Genomic DNA, 24059 nt, shown 5'->3' on the forward strand with positions numbered 1-24059 from the left:
AGCTAGCCAACTAGCCAGTAGTTACAAGCCAACGAGACTGTGCCATAGCTGAATAGATTGTGCATCAAGCACAACTCAATGTTTACAATATATCTTAGTTAGCTAAATTCTTCCATAGAGCATACAGTGGCTTGCGAAAGTATTCACCCCCTTGGCATTTTTCCTATTTTGTTGCCTTACAACCTGGAATTAAAATGGATTTTTGGGGGGTTTGTATCATTTGATTTACACAACATGCCTACCACTTTGAAGATGCAAAATAATTTTTTGTGTGAAACAAACAAGAAATAAGACAAAAAACTGAAAACTTGAGCGTGCATAACTATTTACCCCACCAAAGACAATACTTTGTAGAGCCAACTTTTGCAGCAATTAAAGCTGCAAGTCTCTTGGGGTATGTCTCTATAAGCTTGGCACATCTAGCCACTGGGATTTTTGCCCATTCTTCAAGGCTAAACTGTTCCAGCTTCTTCAAATTGGATGTGTTCTGCTGGTGTACAGCAATTTTTAAGTCATACCACAGATTCTCAATTGGATTGAGGTCTGGGCTTTGACTAGGCCATTCCAATACATGTAAATGTTTCCCCTTAAACCACTCGATTGTTGCTTTAGCAATATGCTTAGGGTCGTTGTCCTGCTGGAAGGTGAACCTCCGTCCCAGTCTCAAATCTCTGGAAGACTGAAACAGGTTTCCCTCAAGAATTTCCCTGTATTTAGCGCCATCCATCATTCCATCAATTCTGACCAGTTTCCCAATCCCTGCCGATGAAAAACTTCCCCACAGCATGATGCTGCCACCACCATGCTTCACTGTGGGGATGGTGTTCTCGGGGTGATGAGAGGTGTTGGGTTTGTGCCAGACATAGCGTTTTCCTTGATGGCCAAAAAGCTCAATTTTAGTCTTGTCTGACCAGAGTACCTTCTTCCATATGTTTGGGGAGTCTCCCACATGCCTTTTGGCGAACACCAAATGTGTTTGATTCTTTTTTTCTTTAAGCAATGGCTTTTTTTCTGGCCACTCTTCCGTAAAGCCCAGCTCTGTGGAGTGTACGGCTTAAAGTGGTCCTATGGACAGATACTCCAATCTCCGCTGTGGGGCTTTGCAGCTCCTTCAGGGTTATCTTTGGTCTCTTTGTTGCCTCTCTGTTTAATGCCCTCCTTGCCTGGTCCGTGAGTTTTGGTGGGCAGCCCTCTCTTGGCAGGTTTGTTGTGGTGCCATATTCTTTCCATTTTTTAATAATGGATTTAATGGTGCTCCATGGGATGTTCAAAGTTTCGGATATGTTTTTATAACCCAACCTTGATCTGTACTTCTCCACAACTTTGTCCCTGACCTGTTTGGAGAGCTCCTTGGTCTTCATGGTGCCGCTTGCTTGGTGGTGCCCCTTGCGTAGTGGTGTTGCAGACTCTGGGGCTTTTCAGAACAGGTTTATATATACTGAGATCATGTGACAGATCATGTGACACTTAGATTGCTCACAGGTGGACTTTATTTAACTAATTATGTGACTTCTGAAGGTAATTGGTTGCACCAGATCTTATTTAGAGGCTTCATAGCAAAGGGGGTGAATACATATGCACGCACCACTTTTCCGTTAATAATGTTTTAGAATTTTTAAAAAAAAGTTTATTTATTTATTTCACTTCACCAATTTGGACTATTTTGTGTATGTCCATAACATGAAATCCAAATAAAAATCAATTTAAATTACAGGTTGTAATGAAACAAAATAGGAAAAACCAAGGGAGATGAGTACTTTTGCAAGGCACTGTAGCTAGCTAAGTAAAGTTCATAGTCAACACCAAACTTTGCTATCTTATATTTCATGCAATGGGCATTTCTTATCTAGTTACTCCGGCATGAAACAGTCAAGCTGGCTAGATTAGTAGCTATGTCATCATTTCATCAACCAAGACCAGCCTCTTGCAACACAAACTGTAGCTGATAAAACACATTGTCTTGCTAAGAAATAGTTAGCTATGTTGAATCTAAACCTGGCCAATGCACATGCAAGTAGTGCATCGGCTGTGCAATGCACTGAGTGTACACATGCTGGCTAGCTAATTAGCTAGATCAACACATGAGTCAGACACGTTGCTGTTAGAGCATCCTGAACAAATTCCAGCCCTTACCTTATAACGCATTAATTCAGTACAACCCTCTTGTCAATGCAATTTTCTTTTTGCCATTTTAACCCAAATTTGCGTTGACTAATCAACAGTGTCAAGTTACTTTTCACTGTGCTCCCAGAAATCTGAACCCAGTAAAAAAAAAATGAAGTTTAAAATACGTATTCTCCAGAGGTTGAAGTTCGGTTCATTTTAGGTTCTGAATGAATGGTAAAAATACTTATTTTCAGGAAGTTTAAAATATGTATTTTCCAGACACTGAAAATACGTTTTTTTCTGGATGTTGAAAATACATATTTTCCGGACGTTGAAATCGGGTTCCTTTTTTGGTTCTGAATTTATGTTGAAACAAATTTTTATACTGTACTGTAATGTACTGCAGTCTGATGTGCTCTCCTTGGGGACCACCAGATGTTTGTTGTAGCTCTGAACTAGCTATTCAAGAGCTTGGGGATGGGTTGATAAGTTGAATCAGGTGTGCTAGCTCTGGAATAGATCAATTACATGGAACGGCATGGAGAGGTTTGAGAACCACTATTCTACTGTACTGTGCTGTCCAAACTTGTGAAACATAGAGGTCAATGATTGGTTCAGATTTGGTCTTACTGGACCAAATTTGAACCAATCATAGACGTCTATGATTGTTTCAGATTTTCCCACGACCAGACCAAAAATCTATGTGGACGAGATTCCCTAAAAACACGCTACTTCGATACAGCTAAGACTTTTTCGTAGCAGGTTAGAAGAACTTACGCAGCAGGTTAGGAAAATTAACGCAGCTGGTTAGGAGAATTTACGTAGCAGGTTAGGAGAATTAGGTTAAGGTTAGGAAAAGGGTTTGAGTTAGCGAAAATGCTATCCTAACCTGCTATGAAAAGTCACTTGTATCGAAGTGGCATGTTTTTAGGGAGTCCCAGCCATGGACGTTGAAATCAAGTCCGGAACGCACCAAAAAAGACAGATAAAAAGATGTCCGGACATGACCAACAAAATACCGTTGGCGTACGTCCCCTTAGTGAGAAGTAGCCATCACCAGGTAAAAAACTGGAGGGGGGTCATGTCCGGAAATGTATTTCTTTCCAAATGCTCATTCAGCCTGTTTATTCAGTACTTTGAGAGTCACTTACAGGAACTGGTATGTGCTTAATATAAAGCAGTTTTTGATATTCACCCCCCTCCCCTCCTTAAAGGGACAATCCATATATTTTGCATAAATGCAAATAGCCATGTCTATGAAGTAATAGTACAATTCACGCACCTATCAATATAACGCATTGCCATCCCTACTGCCTCTGATATGGCGAACTCACTATACACAAATACTGCGTTTGTAAATGATGTCTGAGTGTTGGAGTGTGCCCGTCTGTCCATAAATACATAACAAACTAGGAAATCGTGGTTTGCTTAATATAAGGAATTTGATGTGTAGCATTTACTTTTTACTTTTTCTCCAGTATGACAATTGAGTACTTTTTATAGCACCGTACTTAAGTACATTTAAACCTGGATACTTTTAGACTTTTACTCAAGTAGTATTTTACTGGGTGACATTTTCTATTAAGGTATCTTTACTCAAGTATGACAATTGAGAACTTTATCCACCACTGCCGATAGCAATGCAACTTAAGCTTACGAGTGTTTTAACAATGCATTGTTTCTATAACGGCCGAAGACACCACGTAGGGAGAACTTTCAATAAGTTTGTCGTTAGAGTATGTGTCGATACTGATAGAAAGGCAGCGCTGCTCTCGAATCAGCGTTCTTCATTCAAATCTTACCTTAACATTAAATACTGATGACAGATCAGCTCCTACAAATAAATTGTCACCTATGGCCACAAATATCGAGGCGGATTATTCTAATGCATAGGCTATGAACAGCTTCTACCTTCAAGACATAAGACTGCTAAGTAGTTAGTTAAATAGTTAACCAAATAGCTACCCGTATCATTATTTTTTTGACTCATCACATACGCTGCTGCTACTGTTTATTATCTATCCTGTTGCCTAGTCACTTTATTCCTAGTTATATATACATTAGTACCTCAATTACCTCATACCCCTGCATATCGACTCGGTACTGGTACCCGGTGTACACAGTGAGGGGAAAAAAGTATTTGATCCCATGCTGATTTTGTAGCCCACTGACAAAGACTATGTAGCCTACTGTATTCATATTTTAATTCAGTAATCTCGGTTTCCATTTGAAGCATATTTTTACCCTTTGCTTGTTTATAACAATTGCAAAGACATTGGCAACTTTATATTGTAGTCAACTTTGTTCTGCAACTTTAGTAACAATGGTTTTGGGAAACAGCTCTGAGATTTACCAATGCACCTACGAAGGTTCTAACAATGAACTTAGCCTTAAGTTGATTTTGGGAAACCGGGCCCTGGATAGGGCTGTCGCGGTAACCATATTACCGCCCAACCAACAGTCACGAGTCATGACAACAGTCAAATTCCCTGTGACCGTTGGTCATGGTAATCCCATCCAAAACTGTGCAAATGAATGGAGCTGGTGGGTAGCCTACCAAACTTGCTAACGGCCCTCGCTAATGGCCTGGATGAATTTGAATAACCTAAATTATGAGGACAAATGAGGATGGGAGCTAGAGTCCCATTCTGAAATGGACACAGGACAGCCCCGAACCCAATATGCATGAATATATTTTTTGAACCGTTCTGAAAGGACCTAAAGGACAACCAGACCCATCTCCTTTTGACCCGGTCGAATCCGAGTGAGGAAAGCAGCAGAAAAGCCAATTGTTTTGCTACTTTATTAAACCGAAGCCATGGAGAAAGGGAGAGAGAGAAACAGCTACAGAGCAAGCAGCTGTAGGCTATAAGGACAGAGTCCGTGCAGTGTGTGTGTGTGTGTGTGTGTGTGTGTGTGTGTGTGTGTGTGTGTGTGTGTGTGTGTGTGTGTGTGTGTGTGTGTGTGTGTGTGTGTGTGTGTGTGTGTGTGGGTGTGAATGTGTGTAAGACACTGGAGGCTCGGAGCACCGGAGCAGGCAGGCAGGTTTGAGTAGGTTTGAATCCTAAGCAACCTGCATACACATTGTTTGAAGAACAATAGACCAACATAGCTGCTATAGTACTTCAAAGCTGTTCGCTGGAAAACCTTGGTAGAGCATGGATGGAGAAGGCATTGTGATGCTCATGTGAATTTACTTTATTTTTCCGCTTCAGACCAATGCCTACTTCTCACTTAAAATGCAGTTTTTTGTTTTTAATAATCTAACTCAATCTTTGAAACTATATTTTTTATTACATTTAACTGTGATCTCTCAAATTTTCTAGGATATTGCTGTATATTTTCAAATGTGGAATATGTATTAAATGCTCGTTAACATTTGCTACTTAGTAACACGTTTTATTTTAGGGATATTTTCAGAAATGCAAGAACTGCTGTTTTACATTAAGTATTTTTTAAAATTACAAATGTATAGTTTATCACCATACGTGAGCATACATAATGTTCAGTGTACAAGTACTGTGATTAGCTGGTTTGCATTCCCTGAGATAACGTTGCTAAAACATTTTCATGCAGCTGAATTCAAATGTCAGCCTGGGCGGTTCCAGTGTGGCACTGGCCTCTGTGCTCTTCCTCCATTCATCTGTGATGGAGAGAACGACTGTGGAGACAACTCAGATGAGGCCAATTGTGGTAAGGAGGAAGACTGGGGATATTACTATAGAAATTGAATGCCTAGAACAGGAATTCCCATGCACGTAGATGGGTGAAGTCAAATTGCTGTGGTCTGAGGGGCTTCCCAGTTCTGTCAATTATATCTCGAGGGTTGTTACTGTGCTTCACACTGAGTCTGTCTGTAAGAGTCTGTCATCTGTTGATATCTGGCCACAATAGCATGTCGATTAAAGAAGAACACTGTGGTTGTTAATGTCCTTCACACCAACCCTGTTGATGAGAAAATAAGCTTCATACCTTTCTTACTGCTTGATACCTTTTAAGAAATGTTGTTGCAATATAAGTATGGATTTCTGTCACAATAAAAAGCCCATGTGGGGATGTTCTTTAATTTCAAAGCATTGTAAAACATTTTATTAGCTTGTTCTTGGCTTAGCCAACATAACTTTCACTTTACCTTAAGGTGATACAGCCCTTTTGTCCTGCATATTTTATTTGATGGATTCTTTTCACCTTAAATGGATGCTCTATCAGTTCTACCTCTTCTCCTCCATTTTGTCTTTCAGAGACGTACATCTGTCTGTCAGGGCAGTTCAAATGCACCCGGAAACAGAAGTGTATCCCTCTAAACCTCCGCTGTAATGGACAGGACGACTGTGGAGACGGAGAGGATGAGACAGAATGTCGTAAGAAGAAGAACCTTCTGGATTAGTACCTGACGGATTGTTTTAGGAATCTTTAGGATTACTTTTTGTTTAATCGCTTTTTCCCCAATGAAGAGTGAGATGGAACTTATTATGTGAAGGTTTGACAAGTTGAGACAAGGTCCTTACCAGTGAATTTATAGTAAAGCTCAGACAGCCTACCCTTACGTGCTGCCTTAAATAATATCGAGTCAGATAGTGATTAGGTATTCCAAAGGCATGCTTGATTAGCCTTTTCCCTGTGTGAGAGGATTAGCTATCATTGAATTAGTAAGTGAAAGAGAGAACAGAGAATAAAGAGAGGTATTTATCTTCTGTGAGTGTAATTCTAGCTATCAGCAGTAGCATTATACGTCAGACAAATGTCTGTGGGTTGCTACATTTTTTTTGCCTGCCTGTGATTTTAAGATGGAGTGAGTGTCACTATCAAGTGAGAGTCAGCATAAAAGCCTTGATTAAGTAGAGGTATATAAATACTTCAGCCTTCTCGATACACTGTACGAGTTGTATGCATTCTCACTTTGAATTAGACTGTAAAAGATCTTATCAGGAGCACTGTGCCAATCAAAAGATAATGGTACAGATGTGGGATCTTAATTTGAGCCAGTTTTCTAGAGCAGGAAAATAATCCTGCGGTAACAGGAAATGTGAATTATTATGTGGATTATAATTAATGGCTATTTTTGTAGGGGTTGATACATTTTTCTTCAGGGAAAATCAAGTCTGAAATTTGAAAGTGTAAATAACAAACTTCAGAAGCCTTTTTAAACCTCAAATACACTACACATTTTAAATGTCCTGCATTGCAGAAAAGTTATCCTGCAACAGGGTGATCAAATTAAGATCCTTCATCTGTAGCTGCAACTGTGATAATGGGAAGGTAACAGAAGACAACTGCTGCTGCTTTTGGCATGCAGTGATACCATACCACAGTTGGTATAGTATCTGACTCGATTGTCTAGCCTGCATATATGGTATATCGGTTGAACTGTTTATTGTGTCAGCCTGTTTGCAAGTCAGTTATTTCTGAGTCAGAGGCTGATAATAATAATAATAATTATTATTATTATTATTATGATGATTACATCTGTAAGGTATAGTAATACATGTTATTAACGCAGCAATTTTTCTCTCTGTTCCTGCCTCTGTTATTAAATTATAGGTATTTTACACCGCCTATCTGGCCTGTTAATGTGATCAAGGCTGTTCTTCTTTTAACACTCTGTCAATAATAGTGTTTGCTCATCTCTCACTCATTATGCCTCTCTCTCTCTCGGTCTCTCTCTCTCTCTCTCATGGTCTCTCTCTCTCTCTCTCTCTCTCTCTCTCTCTCTCTCTCTTTCGCTCTCTCTCCCTTCCTCCCTCCCTTCCTCTCTCCCTCCTTGGCCTGGTGTAAACCTGGACCCCCTCCTCTCCACAGCGGAGAGCACCTGTTCCCCGGACCAGTTCCAGTGCAAGGCCTCCATGCACTGCATCTCCAAGCTGTGGGTGTGTGACGAGGACCCAGACTGCACGGACGGGTCAGATGAAGCTAATTGTGGTGAGTGGGGGAGCGCTTAAATCATAAATCAAAACAGTCCTCTAGTTTTATTGAGCCTCGGTTGAAATCGTGAAATCGTGACACATGGGCACATTCTCTTCTGCTCTGTACTGATTGAGTTGAAGCAGCCATAAAGAATGTCTACTGGTAGTTTATCACCACAGGATGTCAGATTTGTCAGTAGTGTGTATGGCACTGAAACACCAAACATCACATTGGATAGTTAGTGCATTATGGCACTTCATGAGCGCTTTGACCACCCCAAAACAAGTTTAGAGTAGTCTTTTAAGGTTATTTTAAGTGGTAGAGAACCTTTCCAACCTCCCACAACTATCTCTTCCACCAGTCATGACTTTAAACTGTGTAGCCTACTGGAGAGCATCTGAGCTAACTTGAACGCCCTTTGTTCTGAGACACAATACTGCTAGGAAGTCCCTCAACTGTGTTGTTATACTTTAAAGCCGACATCTTCCACTGGAGGAAGTGTTCAATGATTTTTAGCTATGCTCACATCTAGAGAAGGGAGAGAACAAGGTTCAGCATGAAGTCTTCTCCCGCCTTTGTGCAGAGGTAGAAAGTGTTCTATCTTTTAATGTTGTTGTTGTCCTCTTCATCTCAGCCCAATGGTTATTTGAATGGATAGATAGGCTGCCATTCTCTTTGGTAATATCGAACAGCTCAAGATCAATTATTTCTTTACTCAGTATTGGTTATTTTGTTAGATACCTACTCTTCTTAAGTTCAAAAAAAGCTGTAAGCTAAACATCGCTGCTAACTAAAGACTGAATTTCTTTTAGAAGTTGTAAAATATTAATTAACATGTCCTAAATGCTGTTCAGTTGCACTAAAGTTTTACATTTGATACAGTGTTAGGGGGGGAATTATACACCAACACAAAAAGTAATAATAATTGAGTGTATAGAGGATAATTAGGATAGTGAAATAAAATAAAAGGTTTTTCCATTATACTTCCATTACCAGTTCCTTTTACCTGTGTGGATGTGATTGTTTTCCATCTCTTGCACATCTAGTTCAAAGAAAATGATTCACCTCTCGTAAGCCTTTGCGACTCTGCCTAAAATGGCATATAATTTAAACGAGACAGGTAATACAGGCCTCCAACAGCATCCAAACCAACCTTGTCTTTCTTTGTTATTTGGCTGAGGCAATTTAATCGATTGTGTGGTAGATTTAAAATAACTTTTTTTCTTAAATGGTTAGATTGAGAGAACCGAATAAGAATGATATTGGCATACGTAGTAAGTGTGTGTGTGTGTGCGCGAGCGTGAAAGAGGTATGTGTATTCTAAGGGAGTGGGTGGAGTGTGTGTGTGGTTGGTGTTATCAGCATGACAATCTCAGCAGAAATTATCATTTGCGTGACGTCTGAAAAGGCTATTATCAGGATTTTTTATAATAGCATGTCACTTCCCTGCTGCCCCCTCCTTACATTGATTGCCCTGTCATCGTTATCTCTGCTTTTGAGGTTCTGTTACTCTTTATCTGGTGGCAGTTTTAAAGATATTTCAGTATACTCGGATGCAAATCGACCTGGTGCCGAAGTTGAAAAGGTGATACTGAAGTGTTTTTAAAAAACAAATGTAGGTATATCACACACCAGTAGTCAAAACCTTGACAATATGGAGAATAATATATATATTTTTTTTTACAATCTTATTTTGTCTTTCAAATATTATTTTATATCTTTGAAGTGACTTTCGATTGTAATAGTGAAGCTCTATTGAGCTAATTAAGATACAGAGTAGATGTTCTTATATATGCTATGTCAGTATTTCTTTTAGATCCTGTTTGTGACTGGTGTGTGTGTGTGTGTGTGTGTGTGTGTGTGTGTGTGTGTGTGTGTGTGTGTGTGTGTGTGTGTGTGTGTGTGTGTGTGTGCGTGTGCGTGTGTGTGTGTAGTCTTCCTGCTCCTGTTGTCATATTGGAAAAGCAACCAATCTCTCATATTACCAGTATAATATATACGGTAGCAGTAATTGGCATGATTATAATTTATGCTTGTGAATTGTAAAAAAATAATTGTGTGTTTTGTGCACGTAATATTTTAAGAAATGGTGTCTTATAAGCCTTGTGGTCTGGGCACCAATTGGTGTATGCCACTGAAATAAACAAAAACAAAAATCTAAATAATATAACGTTATATAAAGACCTTGACAGCATCCTGCCACGCAGATCACCATGTCCTTCTTATGCATCCCTCTCTACATCAGGGATGGGCCACTCCAATAGTCAGGGCCTGATCGGTGTCACACTTTTGTCCCAGCCCCAGCTAACACACCTGACTCCAATAATCAACTAATCATGATCTTCAGTTTAGAATGCAATTAGTTTCATCAGCTGTGTTTGCTAGGAAAAAGGGTAACACCACTCTGGCCCCCAAGGACTAGAGTTACCCATCCCTGCTCTATGTGATTACTGTGGTCATTATCTCTGATTACTTATGTATACATGTAGTTAAAAAGGAGATGTGACAGACTTTGAAGGCCATTAGCTGGAACTTAGATATACCATAAACCTTTTTTAGAAGTTTGAAAGGTGTTTTTGATCTCCTTGTTATAGGGAACAGAACCCTCAAGCAAACTTTTGAAATGAATGAATGAAATGTACACGGAGTGTACAAAACATAATAATAATAATAATAATAATAATAATAATAATAATAATAATAATAATAATAATAATAATGATATGCCATTTAGCAGACGCTTTTATCCAAAGCGACTTACAGTCATGTGTGCATACATTTTGACGTATGACATAGACTGACCAGGTGAATCCAGGTGAAAGCTATGATCCCTTATTGATGTCACTTGTTAAATCCACTTTAATCAGTGTAGATGAAGGAGAGGAGACAGATTAAAGAAGGATTTTTAAGCCTTGAGACAATTGAGACATGTATTGTGTATGTGTGCCATTTAGAGGGTGAATGGGCAAGACAAAATATTTAAGTGCCTTTGAATGGGGTATGGTAGTAGGTGCCAGGCGCACCGCTTTGAGTGTGTCAAGAACTGCAACGCTGCTGGGTTTTTCACGCTCAACAGTTTCCCTTGTGTATCAAGAATTGTCCACCACCCAAAGGACATCCAGCCAACTTGACACAAATGTGGGAAGCATTGGAGTCAACATGGGCCAACATTCCTGTAGAACACTTTCGACACCTTGTAGAGTCCATGCCCCAACGAATTGAGGCTGTTCTGAGGGCAAAAGGCAGTGCAACTCAATATTAGGAAGGTGTTCCTGATGTTTTGTATACTCAGTGTATACTGTATTTATAACATAGCTAAAATATTTGACAATTAAGGGCAATGAGCTATCTGATAAGTACATCACTCACTTTTAATTTTCTCTCTGCCTTAACTATCTTGCGGTGCATTTTGTGCCCTCTAGTGTAGGTAACACCATCTCATCACCCATCTTAGAAATACATACTTTTCTGAAACATTTGTTGCAAATACTTTATTTGGTTCTAAGTGTTTAATATTGCAAACGTGTCATAGATTCTGTTAGGAGATCTAAGCCATTGGCAGCACAGTCAGGTATTTCATCTTACACTGTGTTAGCCTCTCTCGAGTACGAGGGATGTTTTGAACTTGGTGTCAGCCTAGCACTACGAGGAAACCCTGAGGAAATGATGATGACACGTAGAAATATGATAGCTCCACCATTAATATTCATGCTTTTTGAAGCCATTTTCATCTGCCTGTTTGTTTGTTTCCTGATGTAAAAAAGATGAAAAGACCTGCGGACCTCATGAATTCCGCTGTGAGAATAACAACTGTATCCCGGACCACTGGAGGTGTGACAGTCAGAACGACTGTGGAGACAACTCAGATGAGCAGAACTGCAGTGAGTACGCCCATCTCTGCTGCTCTCTACTCTCTTAGCTCACTTCTAGCTGTTTGGCAACTTATATATACGTCGATAGGCCTATGCACTTGCACAGTTCAGTTAGTATTTTGGAACTGTTTGAAGATGAACTGACTCAGTTTTTTCTCCACTTGCTCTTTGGGTTTGTATACTGTACCGTTCCTCTGTTAAACTTTGTAAAGAGTTCCCACAATCAAAGTAAGGCAGGCAGCTCAATGGAGCGCTGTTCTTAACTGTTTCTAACTCGGCTATGCCCTCTGAGCATGTTCCCCTCTCCAACTCCACTTTGGATCTGAAAGAAAGTCAGAGCTCCAGATTTTTCAGCTTTGATGCCATCTCTCCTCTCCTTCCCAGGCTCACTTTTTTGTTTAGATATTCATAACCAACTACTGGAATAAAGTTTGTTTACGTATGAAAGGGCTTTGTTAACCCAGCTAGTCCATATATCTGATCTGTGTGTGCTTGCGTGCGTGCATGCATGTGTGCCTGTGTGCATGCACACAAGCGTGTGTGTGTGTATATGCATTTTATGCTGAGTATGTATCGTTCATTTGATTTATTATGCGCTTATTCCCCTTACCTATTAATGTCACTTAAAATGCAAATAAATCCCAGTCAAGTGTTGGATGGTAAAGAATTAAACAGGTGCACCAGCTAGGCTAGCAGACAGCAGAGAGAGAGAGAGAGACTGCAAATCACAATCTGCTGCAGACTGCAGGCTCTGCTGAGACCTTTTCTCTAACTGCAGCTCCTAACCACAACTACCTTCACTCCCTACAGTCAGTTAACAGTCCATGATAACCAGGGGGTGAGGGGAGGACCCCAGCACTGGAATTTGATGCTGCTTAAATATGGCATAATGTTGTCCTCAGAGACCTAGACATACAGTGTACCTGACTGTGGAGGTTGCCAGATACTAGGGTTCAGGAGTATACTGTCCTCCTAAACTGTTATTGGCTATGAATGTATTTACATCTTGAGCCACTGGCATCCCAACTATCATGTCCAACAAATGTATTTGACGAGCCAACAAATGGTTTATACAGTAGGCATCCTGCCAGGGCCCAGTTTTTCCAAAAGTTATCTATCTGGATTTCACCTATCGGATGGGATTAAACACATTAGAATTAAATGAACAGACTAATCATAGACTTGAATGGGGACTCTCGTTCTATTCATTCTATTTCTATCCATATAATCCAATCCGAAAAGTGTGCAAAATCCAGATGAACTTTTGAAAAACTGGGCCCAGATGATTAGCATGCAATGCTTAAGAGATATCTCCTGTAAAAGGGCCCTTACACAAAACCACATGATTTCACATGTGGAAGATCACATGATTTCATGTAAAATTTCACATATGAGTCATGTGAAACATGTGTTTTAGGATAACTTCACATGTGATCACGTGAAATGCATGTGTTTTTTCCGTAAGGGGGCTCTAGGGGATTCCCTTCTCTCATGAAACCTCTTATAAAGGCCCATGTGTTTTCGTAGAGGTTGGTTGTTTTTCCAGGGCTATTTCAAGTGTAAATAGTATATATAGCCTAGTCTATAAAACACATAGTATATATAGTCTTTAAATAGTCTATAACAGACATCACTTGTTAGGGAGGGAGTAATAGGGCCTTGTAGAAAATGATGAAGATCCACCCTTGGATGGCAACGTTGTGTAACTAGTCTAATTAAAGTTATGTGGTGGAGCGTATATCGTGTTTGAGGGCCCGGCTCCTACCTCATTTATTTTTCATGAGTAGTGATGTCCTTGTCCTCTCCCTTGACTCAGAGCCAGTGACCTGTAACCACAAGGACTTTGCCTGTGCTAACGGGGACTGCGTCTCCGCTCGATTCCGCTGCGATGGAGACTATGATTGCCCTGATAATTCAGACGAGGTCAGTGATCCTGGTCGTCATTTAACCACAGCCTATATATAGCATGTTATAGCCTGTAAACTGTGTGAGTCACAACCTCTTGAATAATCTGATTTGAGTGAATTGACCCTTATTAATCCTAACCTTATGTTTCTATCTTGCGTTTTCTTTCATAAATGTGAATGTTTTATTTTTCTCCTAAAAGGCATGCATATTGAATTGAAAATATGATTTGATGGCATTATGATATTCAAATTGTAAATTATTCTGAATTTTATTGGAACGCAGATGATAATATTGTGGATGACAATGTCCTAATAGAGAGACATTTTATGTTTGTACTGTTATTCAAATGTGTGAACAATTATGCAAACTGATTCACTAACCCAAAATACTACATTAACTAGCCAGTTTTGTGGAATGCGATTTTTTAAAAAGCGTGAGCTATTCATGAAATATCAGTAGAAATATTCAGAACTCCATTGTGTGATGGCTAAGGAGAAAGTCATGGAATTACCTATTTATTATGCCTTGTAATTTATTTATCTGTTAAATAACCCCACAGCAAATACATTTACATTTAAGTCATTTAGCAGACACTCTTATCCAGAGCGACTTACAGTTAGTGAATACATTTTTATTTTTTTTATACTGGCCCCCCGTGGGAATTGAACCCACAACCCTGGCGTTGCAAACGCCATGCTCTATCAACTGAGCTACATCCCTGCCGGCCATTCCCTCCCCTACCCTGGACCAATTGTGCGCCGCCCATGAGTCTCCCGGTCGCGGCCGGCTGCGAAAGAGCCTGGTTTCGAACCAGGATCTCTAGTGGCACAGTTAGCACTGCGATGCAGTGCCTTAGACCACTGCGCCACTCAGGAGACTAAATACAGCATACAGTATGAGTAATCCCCTCCAAGTGCAACCTCTATTTACACATTATTGTGTGTGGTCCCAATGACGACATTCTGGGTCAAACTGTATATGTAGTTCACTAAGTAGTAAATAGTAGTCTGCTATGCATGGTTTCTCTTGTAAACAACTAGTTATGTTGTCCACCCAATTCTTACCTAAAACGGACTAAACAGGCAATGAAGACTCAATGGGTTTCAATGCCTGGCAATACCCTTCCATCCTGCACATATAAAGTGTTAAAATTGTCATTGAAAGTGTTTTGTATGGCTTATGAATGAGCTGTCAAGTCCTAATGAAGGTACCTTTCAAAGAAAGTATTACCATATGGTTCTACTGTATAAGAATTGGAACATCTACCATGTCAAGTAGAAGCCTATTGTAAATGTGAGCTTCTTGTCCTTTATATCTCTCTACAGAAGGACTGTGAGGCTCGGTGTGCTGAGGACCAGTTCCAGTGTCTCAATAACCTCTGCATCTCCCTCAAGTGGCTCTGTGACGGCCAAGAGGATTGCAAGACAGGAGAGGACGAGAGGAACTGCCAGGGGACAGGTACAGTATATGAGAAAGACATGGTCAAAAGGTCACTTTTCCCCAAAATACCTTTTTAATGTGAAATTGAAGTAGTTGTTAAAAAGCTGAGAACCACAAGCTCCTGTGGTAACATGGACTGTTGTAGTTCATATTATTTGATTGAAAAACAGGACAAAGTTAGAGTTTTTCTGGACTTTTTTATGGGGAGTAGTGTAAGATGAGGACATGTTGGTGTGGAGGGGGATGCTTTACCTCCTATGATAGTTAAAAGGTACTAGCAGTAGAATTGCCAATGCTACTTTCTGTGTGACTAATTAAATACTGTTCCAATTCTGTAACCAATTGATGAATAGCTACTGCATAAGTACGCCATCTGTTTTTACCCACAGTAAAGCCATACAAACTTAATGAACTGTATAATGGATGAAAACATTTGAAAAATGAGGTGAGCGAGCAAAAAAATAATAATACAAAATCAAAAATCTAATAACGTTTGTCAAAAACAACCTTAGTACAACACCTAGCAACCTCGCCAAGAGATTTTGGCATTTTAGCGAATAGCAGGGCAGGGAAAGAACCTGGGTTGCTGTAATGAAAGGCAAACATCCTACGGATCGCGCCTATAGGACTATTCGGGTGTACCTGCACAAAAACTCTGATATTTATCATACTTTAGCTGGTTCTCCATCATCTTAAAAAAAATGAATGGTGAGCCAACATGTGTTGAGCACTTTTACCTCCTAAACTCATTTTTCTCATGGCTTTCGCTTGTCCCTCTACAGCAGACGTAAAGTGAGCAATATGTTTGGAACATCAAATCGCAATAAAATCTCAATATGGAATCGCTATACATATAGGATCGTGATACATATACAATCGCAACACATATAGTATCGGCACTTAAGTATCATGATAATATCGTGAGGTCGCTGGCTATTCCCAGCCTTACTACTAAGCCCCTCCTCACGGCTGCCATCCACTTCTGACACTAATGTAGCAAAAGGAGGGGCAGAGAAGCGAACCCTGGTGGGCTGGCGTGAAAGGCAAACACCCTTACGCATTGTGCCAATGGGGTTAACCCACTTGGTGGTAATTGTAACATGACCCACGAAAATGTATTGTATTCTACTGGAGTGCAGCTACTACAATACAGTAGCTAGCCGGCGTAACCTCATCCGTAACCCCCAGTGGTGAGTGGGTTTCAGCACTTCATTCAGCAGTAGGCAGCACACAGCATGCTCTATCCTGAGGGAAGACATCATATTTAGACCTAGGATCTGTTTGGAAAGAAACAAAGGGTTGTAGCGTTTATTTTTTCACAAGTTCATAACAGTGTGCAGAACACATACAAACCAGCCCCACACATGCTGTGAATGATGGGTGTTAAATTATTATGTTGTGGAGTGTGTGCACACAATGAAGCTCTATATCTCTGATCTGGGTGTTTCCAGTGCTCCCCTCTTGCTCCCTAAATGAGTATGTGTGTGCCAGTGGAGGCTGTGTCTCGGCCAGTCTGAGATGTGATGGACAGGACAACTGTCTAGATGGATCAGATGAGGTGGGTGTGGCTCTGCTTGGTACTTTAACCTCATCCATATCAATCAATCTATAATCTATAGCTTTTTTGCTTATTTACATAATACGACAGAGATAAGTATTTGAAGAAAACATTTATAATGATTTTGTCCAGTACTGTAGCTGAACTTCCCACACGGTATGAAGCATTTATGTAGGGATTGTCCTATTTGTAAGGATGGTCCCTACATAATTTGGTGCCCCGTGTAAGGTGAATTCCTAACAGTATACAAAAGGATGTGAGTGAAGTCACTCGTATCAAACTTTATCGCTGAGAATGGCTTGACTGTGTTGGACATTTAATAGTGTATAATGCTGTTTACGTGTTTTGTGTTGCCATGTCGACAGGCGGGCTGCGTGAAGGAGTGCAAGGAAAATGAGTTCTTGTGTCTGAACCACGCCCACTGTATCCCACGGCGATGGTGCTGTGACGACGTGTTTGACTGTGTTGACCATAGTGACGAGGAGAACTGCAGTCAAGGTACGACAGGGCTGGACATACTCACTTCACATGTCAACGTACAAGAAAACTGTAACTGCAGCAAGGGTAGGTCGGGTATTAGAAATGAAAACAGGACTAGTCAGAGCTCACTTGAAATTTTGTTTAAGAGAGATGGGGTGGAAACTGTCTCCTCTTAGGAAGTAGTTGGTTTTCTATACAGGTCTGTTTTCATTTTCTTTTCATTTACAGGCAACATGTCCTACTACAGTAGAGATCTACCTTTCAGGTGACACACACAGTGTATCCAGTGCGACTTGCAGGAGCAATTAAGGTTAAGTGCCTTGCTCAAGGGCACATCGACAGATTTTTCACCTAGTCGGCTCGGGGATTAGAACCAGCGACCTTTCGGTTACTGGCACTATGCTCTTAACCACTAAGCTACCTGCCGCCCTACCTGTAAAAGAAAAGAAAATTGAACAAAGATGTTCCCTCTAATTTTCTGGGGCACTAAGCAATTTTGAGGTCTTGTGAGCGAAAACTTGAACATTGAGAGAATTTTCTGCAACTTCCAGCGCGTGTTTACAGTGAACACTGAGGCTGTACCCTTACAGTTTTATACAGTAGCCAATAGGCTATTGTGGCTATTTGAGCATAATGTAGGCCTACCAACAAAACCAATGGAGCAAATCCCATAACATTCACATGGAAATAGCTTTTGATTTCTATGATGTAGCCTACAGTAGCCTATATGTGGTGTACAGTGCAGGCCTACATTGCATGAGACTTTTAAAAACATGTTTTTTATTATGAAGAGCTTGACATTAATTACAGATTTTATACTTGGTCTGTAACACCATGGGCCAAATAGGTGACTGTAAATTGCATTGTATTGTGTTATATGATGCAAGAAATCACTTTACAAAATAAATTTAATTATTATTACCATACAGAGAATTAGACAATGTAGGCTACCCCTCTGCCTATTGGCTTATTTGCATATTCGAGCCTGTCTCAAAATACAACACTGCCCCTTTAATTAAGACATAAGCTTTTTACCTGACTGGCTTTTCAAAGATAGCTTGAAGTGTAGCCTACACGTTTTGTGCTCTTGTAGGAAGCAGTAACTCCCCATTGCTGACCTATACTTATCTATAACTGGGCTAATAACTCGCTGACTAGCAAAGAATATCAACACATGTGCACACACACGGCTCTGCGCTCTGATCTGAACTGATCTGAAAAGCGCATTCACTCACTGGTGATTGAAAGACCACTAGTGGGCTACCCCCGCCAATAGAATTCTACTCTGTTGCGCTCTGGCTCTGCTACAACAAAATCATAGACTCAATCTTGCAAAGTTAGATTTGTTTTGTTTTGTTGCATTGAAAAGAGGCTGATGTAATGTTAATTCGATCACAGAAAAAACGTTGATCTATATAGTGCAAACTAATGGGGCGAACTGAGTGAAGTTCAATCTCTTTCTTCTACGCCGCAGTCCTGGAGGAAGTGCGCGCACCACGCAGTTTAGAGGGAACATTGAATGCAACTATGGATAGTGTTGAGCATGTTTACTGGAACACCGTAATAGAGATTACATGCCTGCCAATATGGTACCCACATTATCTTTTCTTCCTTCACAGCTTCCTTCACAGTACCATGCCAGCACATAACATATGACTAGTAGCTTAGCAACCACCATTCTAGCCATGTGTTTTACTGTGAAAGGTGTACAATACAATAGTCATATTCTGGCCAAGCAAAGGTCACTTTGCTAACAATAATGTTCTTTCATACAGACACTATAGTGATAGCACAATGCTATTGAATAGAAGTTTAGAAGGAAATGGAAAAACCTAGCTACATTTTAATGGTAGGTTTATTTGAACAGTGATAGACAGAATAACAACAAAAAAATCCAGAAAAACGCATGTCAAAAATGTTATGAATTGATTTGCTTTTTAATGAGGGAAATAAGTATTTGACCCCTCTGCAAAACATGACTTAGTACTTGGTGGCAAAACCCTTGTTGTCACAGAGGTCAGACGTTTCTTGTACTTGGCCACCAGGTTTGCACACATCTCAGGAGGGATTTTGTTCCAGTCCTCTTTGCAGATCTTCTCCAAGTCATTAAGGTTTTGAGGCTGACGTTTGGCAACTCGAACCTTAATATAATAATAATATGACATTTAGCAGACGCTTTTATTCAAAGCGAATTACAGTCAAGCGTGCATGCATTTTTGTGTATGGGTGGTCCCGGGGATCGAACCCACTACCTTGGTGTTACAAGCACCGTGCTCTACCAGCTGAGCTACAGAGGACATTCAGCTCCCTCCACAGATTTTCTATGGGATTAAGGTCTGGAGACTGGCTAGGCCACTCCAGGACCTTAATATGCTTCTTCTTGAGCCACTCCTTTGTTGCCTTGGCCATGTGTTTTGGGTCATTGTCATGCTGGAATACCCATCCACGACCCAATTTCAATGCCCTGGCTGAGGGAAGGAGGTTCTCACCCAAGATTTGACGGTACATGGCCCCGTCCTTCGTCCCTTTGATGCGGTGAAGATGTCCTGTCCCCTTAGCAGAAAAACACCACCAAAGCATAATGTTTCCACCTCCATGTTTGACGGTGGGGATTGTGTTCTTGGGGTCATAGGCAGCCTTCCTCCACCTCCAAACACGTCGAGTTGAGTTGATGCCAAAGACCTCGATTTTGGTCTCATCTGACCACAACACTTTCACCCAGTTCTCTTCTGAATCATTCAGATGTTCATTGGCAAACTTCAGACGGCCCTGTATATGTGCTTTCTTGAGCAGGGGGACCTTGCGGGCGCTGCAGGATTTCAGTCCTTCACGGCGTAGTGTGTTACCAATTGTTTTCTTGGTGACTATGGTCCCAGCTGCCTTGAGATCATTGACAAGATCCTCCCGTGTAGTTCTGAGCTGATTCCTCACTGTTCTCATGATCATTGCAACTCCATGAGGTGAGATCTTGCATGGAGCCCCAGGCCGAGGGAGATTGACAGTTATTTTGTGTTTCTTCCATTTGCGAATAATCGCACCAACTGTTGTCACCTTCTCACCAAGCTGCTTGGCGATGGTCTTGTAGCCCATTCCAGCCTTGTGTAGGTCTACAATCTTGTCCCTGACATCCTTGGAGAGCTCTTTGGTCTTGGCCATGGTGGAGAGTTTGGAATCTGATTGATTGATTGCTTCTGTGGACAGGTGTCTTTTATACAGGTAACAAGCTGAGATTAGGAGCACTCCCTTTAAGAGTGTGCTCATAATCTCAGCTCGTTACCTGTATAAAAGACACCTGGGAGACAGAAATCTTTCTGATTGGGGGTCAAATATTAATTCCCTAATTAAAATGCAAATCAATTTATAAAATTTTTGACATGCGTTTTTCTGGATTTTTTTGTTGTTATTCTGTCTCACTGTTCAAATAAACCTACCATTAAAATTATAGACTAATCATTTCTTTGTCAGTGGGCAAACGTACAACATCAGCAGGGGATCAAATACTTTTTTCCCTCACTGTATAAGACAACCTTGTGATAGAAAGCCCATAGCACTACTGTTAACCTTCAGTTTGTAATTGCAGGTGTCTTCTTCTGCCGTCCTGATGAGTTCATTTGCAACAACACCTTATGCAAGCTCCATTCGTGGGTGTGTGATGGCAAGGACGACTGTGGAGATAACTCAGACGAGGACACAGAGATGTGTGGTGGGTTGAAACGACAACGTCTCTCACTTAGATATTTTCTCAAAGGTTTTTGATGGATATTTTATTAGTTATAACTTAATCCAAGGTGATATTCGTGGTTGAAATTGTGGATTCTGTTGAATTGACTAGAATGGAATTTGTTGAATGGAATAGAATGGAATCAATTGAATAGATTTGAATTGACTATGTTGAATGAACTAAAATGTATTTGACTGTCTGGAATTCTTGTGTTATTCTTCTCCCCTCCAGCCAAACTTTCCTGTCCCCCCACACGCCCACACCGATGTAGAAATGACCGTGTGTGTCTGCGCAATGACCAACTGTGTAACAAGGTTGATGACTGTGGGGATAACTCAGATGAGGAAGAATGTGGTGAGTTTACACCAGCTACAGTTCAAACATTACATTTTTCTTCATTAAGAATGTTGAACTAAGGAGATTGTATATTCCAATAAAACATTATTCCTAATCGTATCAGTGCGACAACAGCAAAAACGTTGTATTAGTCAAGTTTCTTTGATATCCCTAGAAACTCAAAGCACCACATAGTTTTATTTATATTTTTTATTTAACCTTTAATTAACTAGGCAAGTCAGTTAAGAACAAATTCTTATTTACAATGACAGCCTACCAAAAGGCAAAAGGCCTCCTGCGGGAACTGGGGCTGGGATTAAACATATAAATATAGGACAAAATACACATCATGACAAGAGCGACACCACAACACTACATAAAGAGAGACCTAAGACAACAAAACAGCATGGCAGCAACACATGACAACACAGCATGGTAGCAACACATGACAATAACACAGTAGCAACACAACATGGCAGCAGCACAAAACATTGTACAAACATTATTGGGCACAGACAACAGCACAAAGAGCAAGAAGGTAGAGACAACAATACATCACATCATATAAAGATATCTCAGAGTACCACTCATCCTTTCATGCAAATGCCTTCTCTGTTGCCGATGCGGCCTTTCTGTCTGACGTGTGTTTGGCTCCTGTGTGCGTCCCAAAGCAGAGGTGGTGTCTGGCAGACCCAGACGGTGTGGGAAGGCAGAGTTCACCTGCAGTACCCAGCGATGCATCCCAGCCCAGCTGCAGTGTGACCTCTTCAATGACTGTGGGGATGGGGGATCGGACGAGCAGGACTGCAAGGCCTGTACGTGTGTGTGTTTTGTGTGTGTCACACAGATCAATATCCTGCTAGGCAGGAACTTGATCCATGAGATAATCTAGGGCTCTTCTGCTAGATATTTCTGCTAGAGCCAAATGTTAGATGATGTCAGAACGTTTATGGGAATACATTACCCATATTTGCGGTGTGTTTTTTTGTCTGTTGAAAGTTGATGTTCACCTGGCTTCCACACATCAATGGAGCAACTGTTTGCAAGTATATTCGATATATAGGAATGTGTTTTCATGTGCAATCAAATTGTTGTCTTCGATTGTAGCTTCCAATGGAGACATATGTGGAAAGAAAACAAACCCATGTGGGGAGGATGCAATTTGCAATCAGACAAACACAAATGCAATATGTCAGTGCAAATCTGGCTTCAGGAGGAATCTAAAGACTGCCCAGTGTGAAGGTACTGTATGGCCTGTTTTTCCCCTCACTAATTAATTAGACAGAATAACGATAATGTAATAATAAATGGCATTCTTTAACATATTTAACATTTAACATTGAACTAATGTGGTTAAATATGTACATCATGTAGCCGTGTTTAATGAAAAATATACATAACATAACGCTTTCAAGTTTTTCCTTACAGACACCCAGATTCCTTCAATATCTTTCTCTCCGAGTACATGTTTATAGTATCTTAGTAGCTTTCACTTACAGATAATTTAGTAAGCCATCCAGTTTCAATGAGCTTAAGTAATTAAGGATTGAGTAGCCAAGTTTTGCATAATTTAGTAGGAGATAACGATATCTGTGATTATAAATTGAACTCTGAACCGGCTTTTGCCTCCTAGTTATTGCTTTTGTGCTCAGTGGTTATTGATTATTCTATTCAGGGGGTAACTAAGTACTTAAGTTGTAATTTCCACTTTCGTAATGGGTCAAGACTCTACTTTCTGAAAGATAACCAAGGACCATTTAAACCCACACTTCCTATGCACGCTGTCATCACATCAGTGGACTGTTACTCTGAATATGACTCAGTAACTGGGATCAGTTGCTTAGTAAAGCTGGTATATGAACATGCTTCAACATGTGAAACTGAACCAGTGTTAACAGCAATAGTTTTTTTTAGCAGGTTGGCATTTATTGGGATGACTCATTTATTGGGAGGCAGCTGGCACAGCCACAAAGTCATAAAATCTGATTTTAAACCTAAGCCTAAACTTAACCATAAACTTTACCACACTGCTAACCTTATGCCTAACCCTAACCTTAAATTAAGACCAAAAAGCTAATTTGTCTTTTCATAAATGTATATGATATATACCCAATTTTGACTTTGCAACTGTCCAATCTAGTGGAAATCACACTTTTTTATATATTTTATTTTAATTACAGTATATAATAGATATCCTCACATCCTATAGGTTAGGGCAATATCAACATAAACTGAAATGCTTGTTCACATTTCTGATTTGAGAGGAATGGCAGCTTAACTGTTTTCATGCGCAGTACAGTAACTGACTGAACCTGTTTTTCCTTTTCTCCTCAGAAATCAATGAGTGTCTTGAGTTTGACACATGTGCTCACTATTGTACAAACACTAAAGGATCATACAAGTGTACTTGTGACAGGAATTTCAAGGAAATAAATGGAAACTGTGTAGTAAAAGGTATGGACCATTTTATTACTGTACTGTATGTTCTAACTGAATTACATTGAACTATCATAGATCTTGCTGTGCTATATATTGATCTAGGATTTTTTACTGTTGTAGTTTCAATAGATATACAGTATGTTGTTTTTTGCTAAAATTGATTAAAACATTATACAGTTAGTATAGTATGTATTTCTATAAACTGCACAATTTTCTTGAATATTAGTTTTATTCAATAGATGAAACTGTACTCATAGACTGTACTTTATCCTTACCACTCTTCATTGTAAAGATA

The 24059-nt window shown here is 40.1% G+C and overlaps 1 protein-coding gene across 1 annotated transcript in view; it reads left to right on the forward strand.

The window, feature by feature from the left end:
* Positions 1-24059, forward strand: part of LOC311128814 (low-density lipoprotein receptor-related protein 1B-like) — a gene marked incomplete at both ends in the record, with an annotated part of 602749 nt that overhangs the window by 547143 nt on the left and 31547 nt on the right. Inside the window, 13 exons of the mRNA XM_084161045.1 lie at positions 5683-5799; positions 6348-6467; positions 7906-8025; positions 11775-11891; positions 13699-13805; positions 15116-15248; positions 16682-16788; positions 17154-17286; positions 20849-20971; positions 21221-21343; positions 22000-22140; positions 22433-22567; positions 23660-23779. Of these exons, the coding sequence (XP_084017171.1) occupies positions 5683-5799; positions 6348-6467; positions 7906-8025; positions 11775-11891; positions 13699-13805; positions 15116-15248; positions 16682-16788; positions 17154-17286; positions 20849-20971; positions 21221-21343; positions 22000-22140; positions 22433-22567; positions 23660-23779 (1596 nt within the window). The remainder of the gene's footprint in view (positions 1-5682; positions 5800-6347; positions 6468-7905; positions 8026-11774; positions 11892-13698; positions 13806-15115; positions 15249-16681; positions 16789-17153; positions 17287-20848; positions 20972-21220; positions 21344-21999; positions 22141-22432; positions 22568-23659; positions 23780-24059) is intronic.

This window comes from Coregonus lavaretus (assembly GCF_964263955.1).
Source record: "Coregonus lavaretus genome assembly, chromosome: 5".
In the NCBI taxonomy this organism is placed as follows: Eukaryota; Metazoa; Chordata; class Actinopteri; order Salmoniformes; family Salmonidae; genus Coregonus; species Coregonus lavaretus.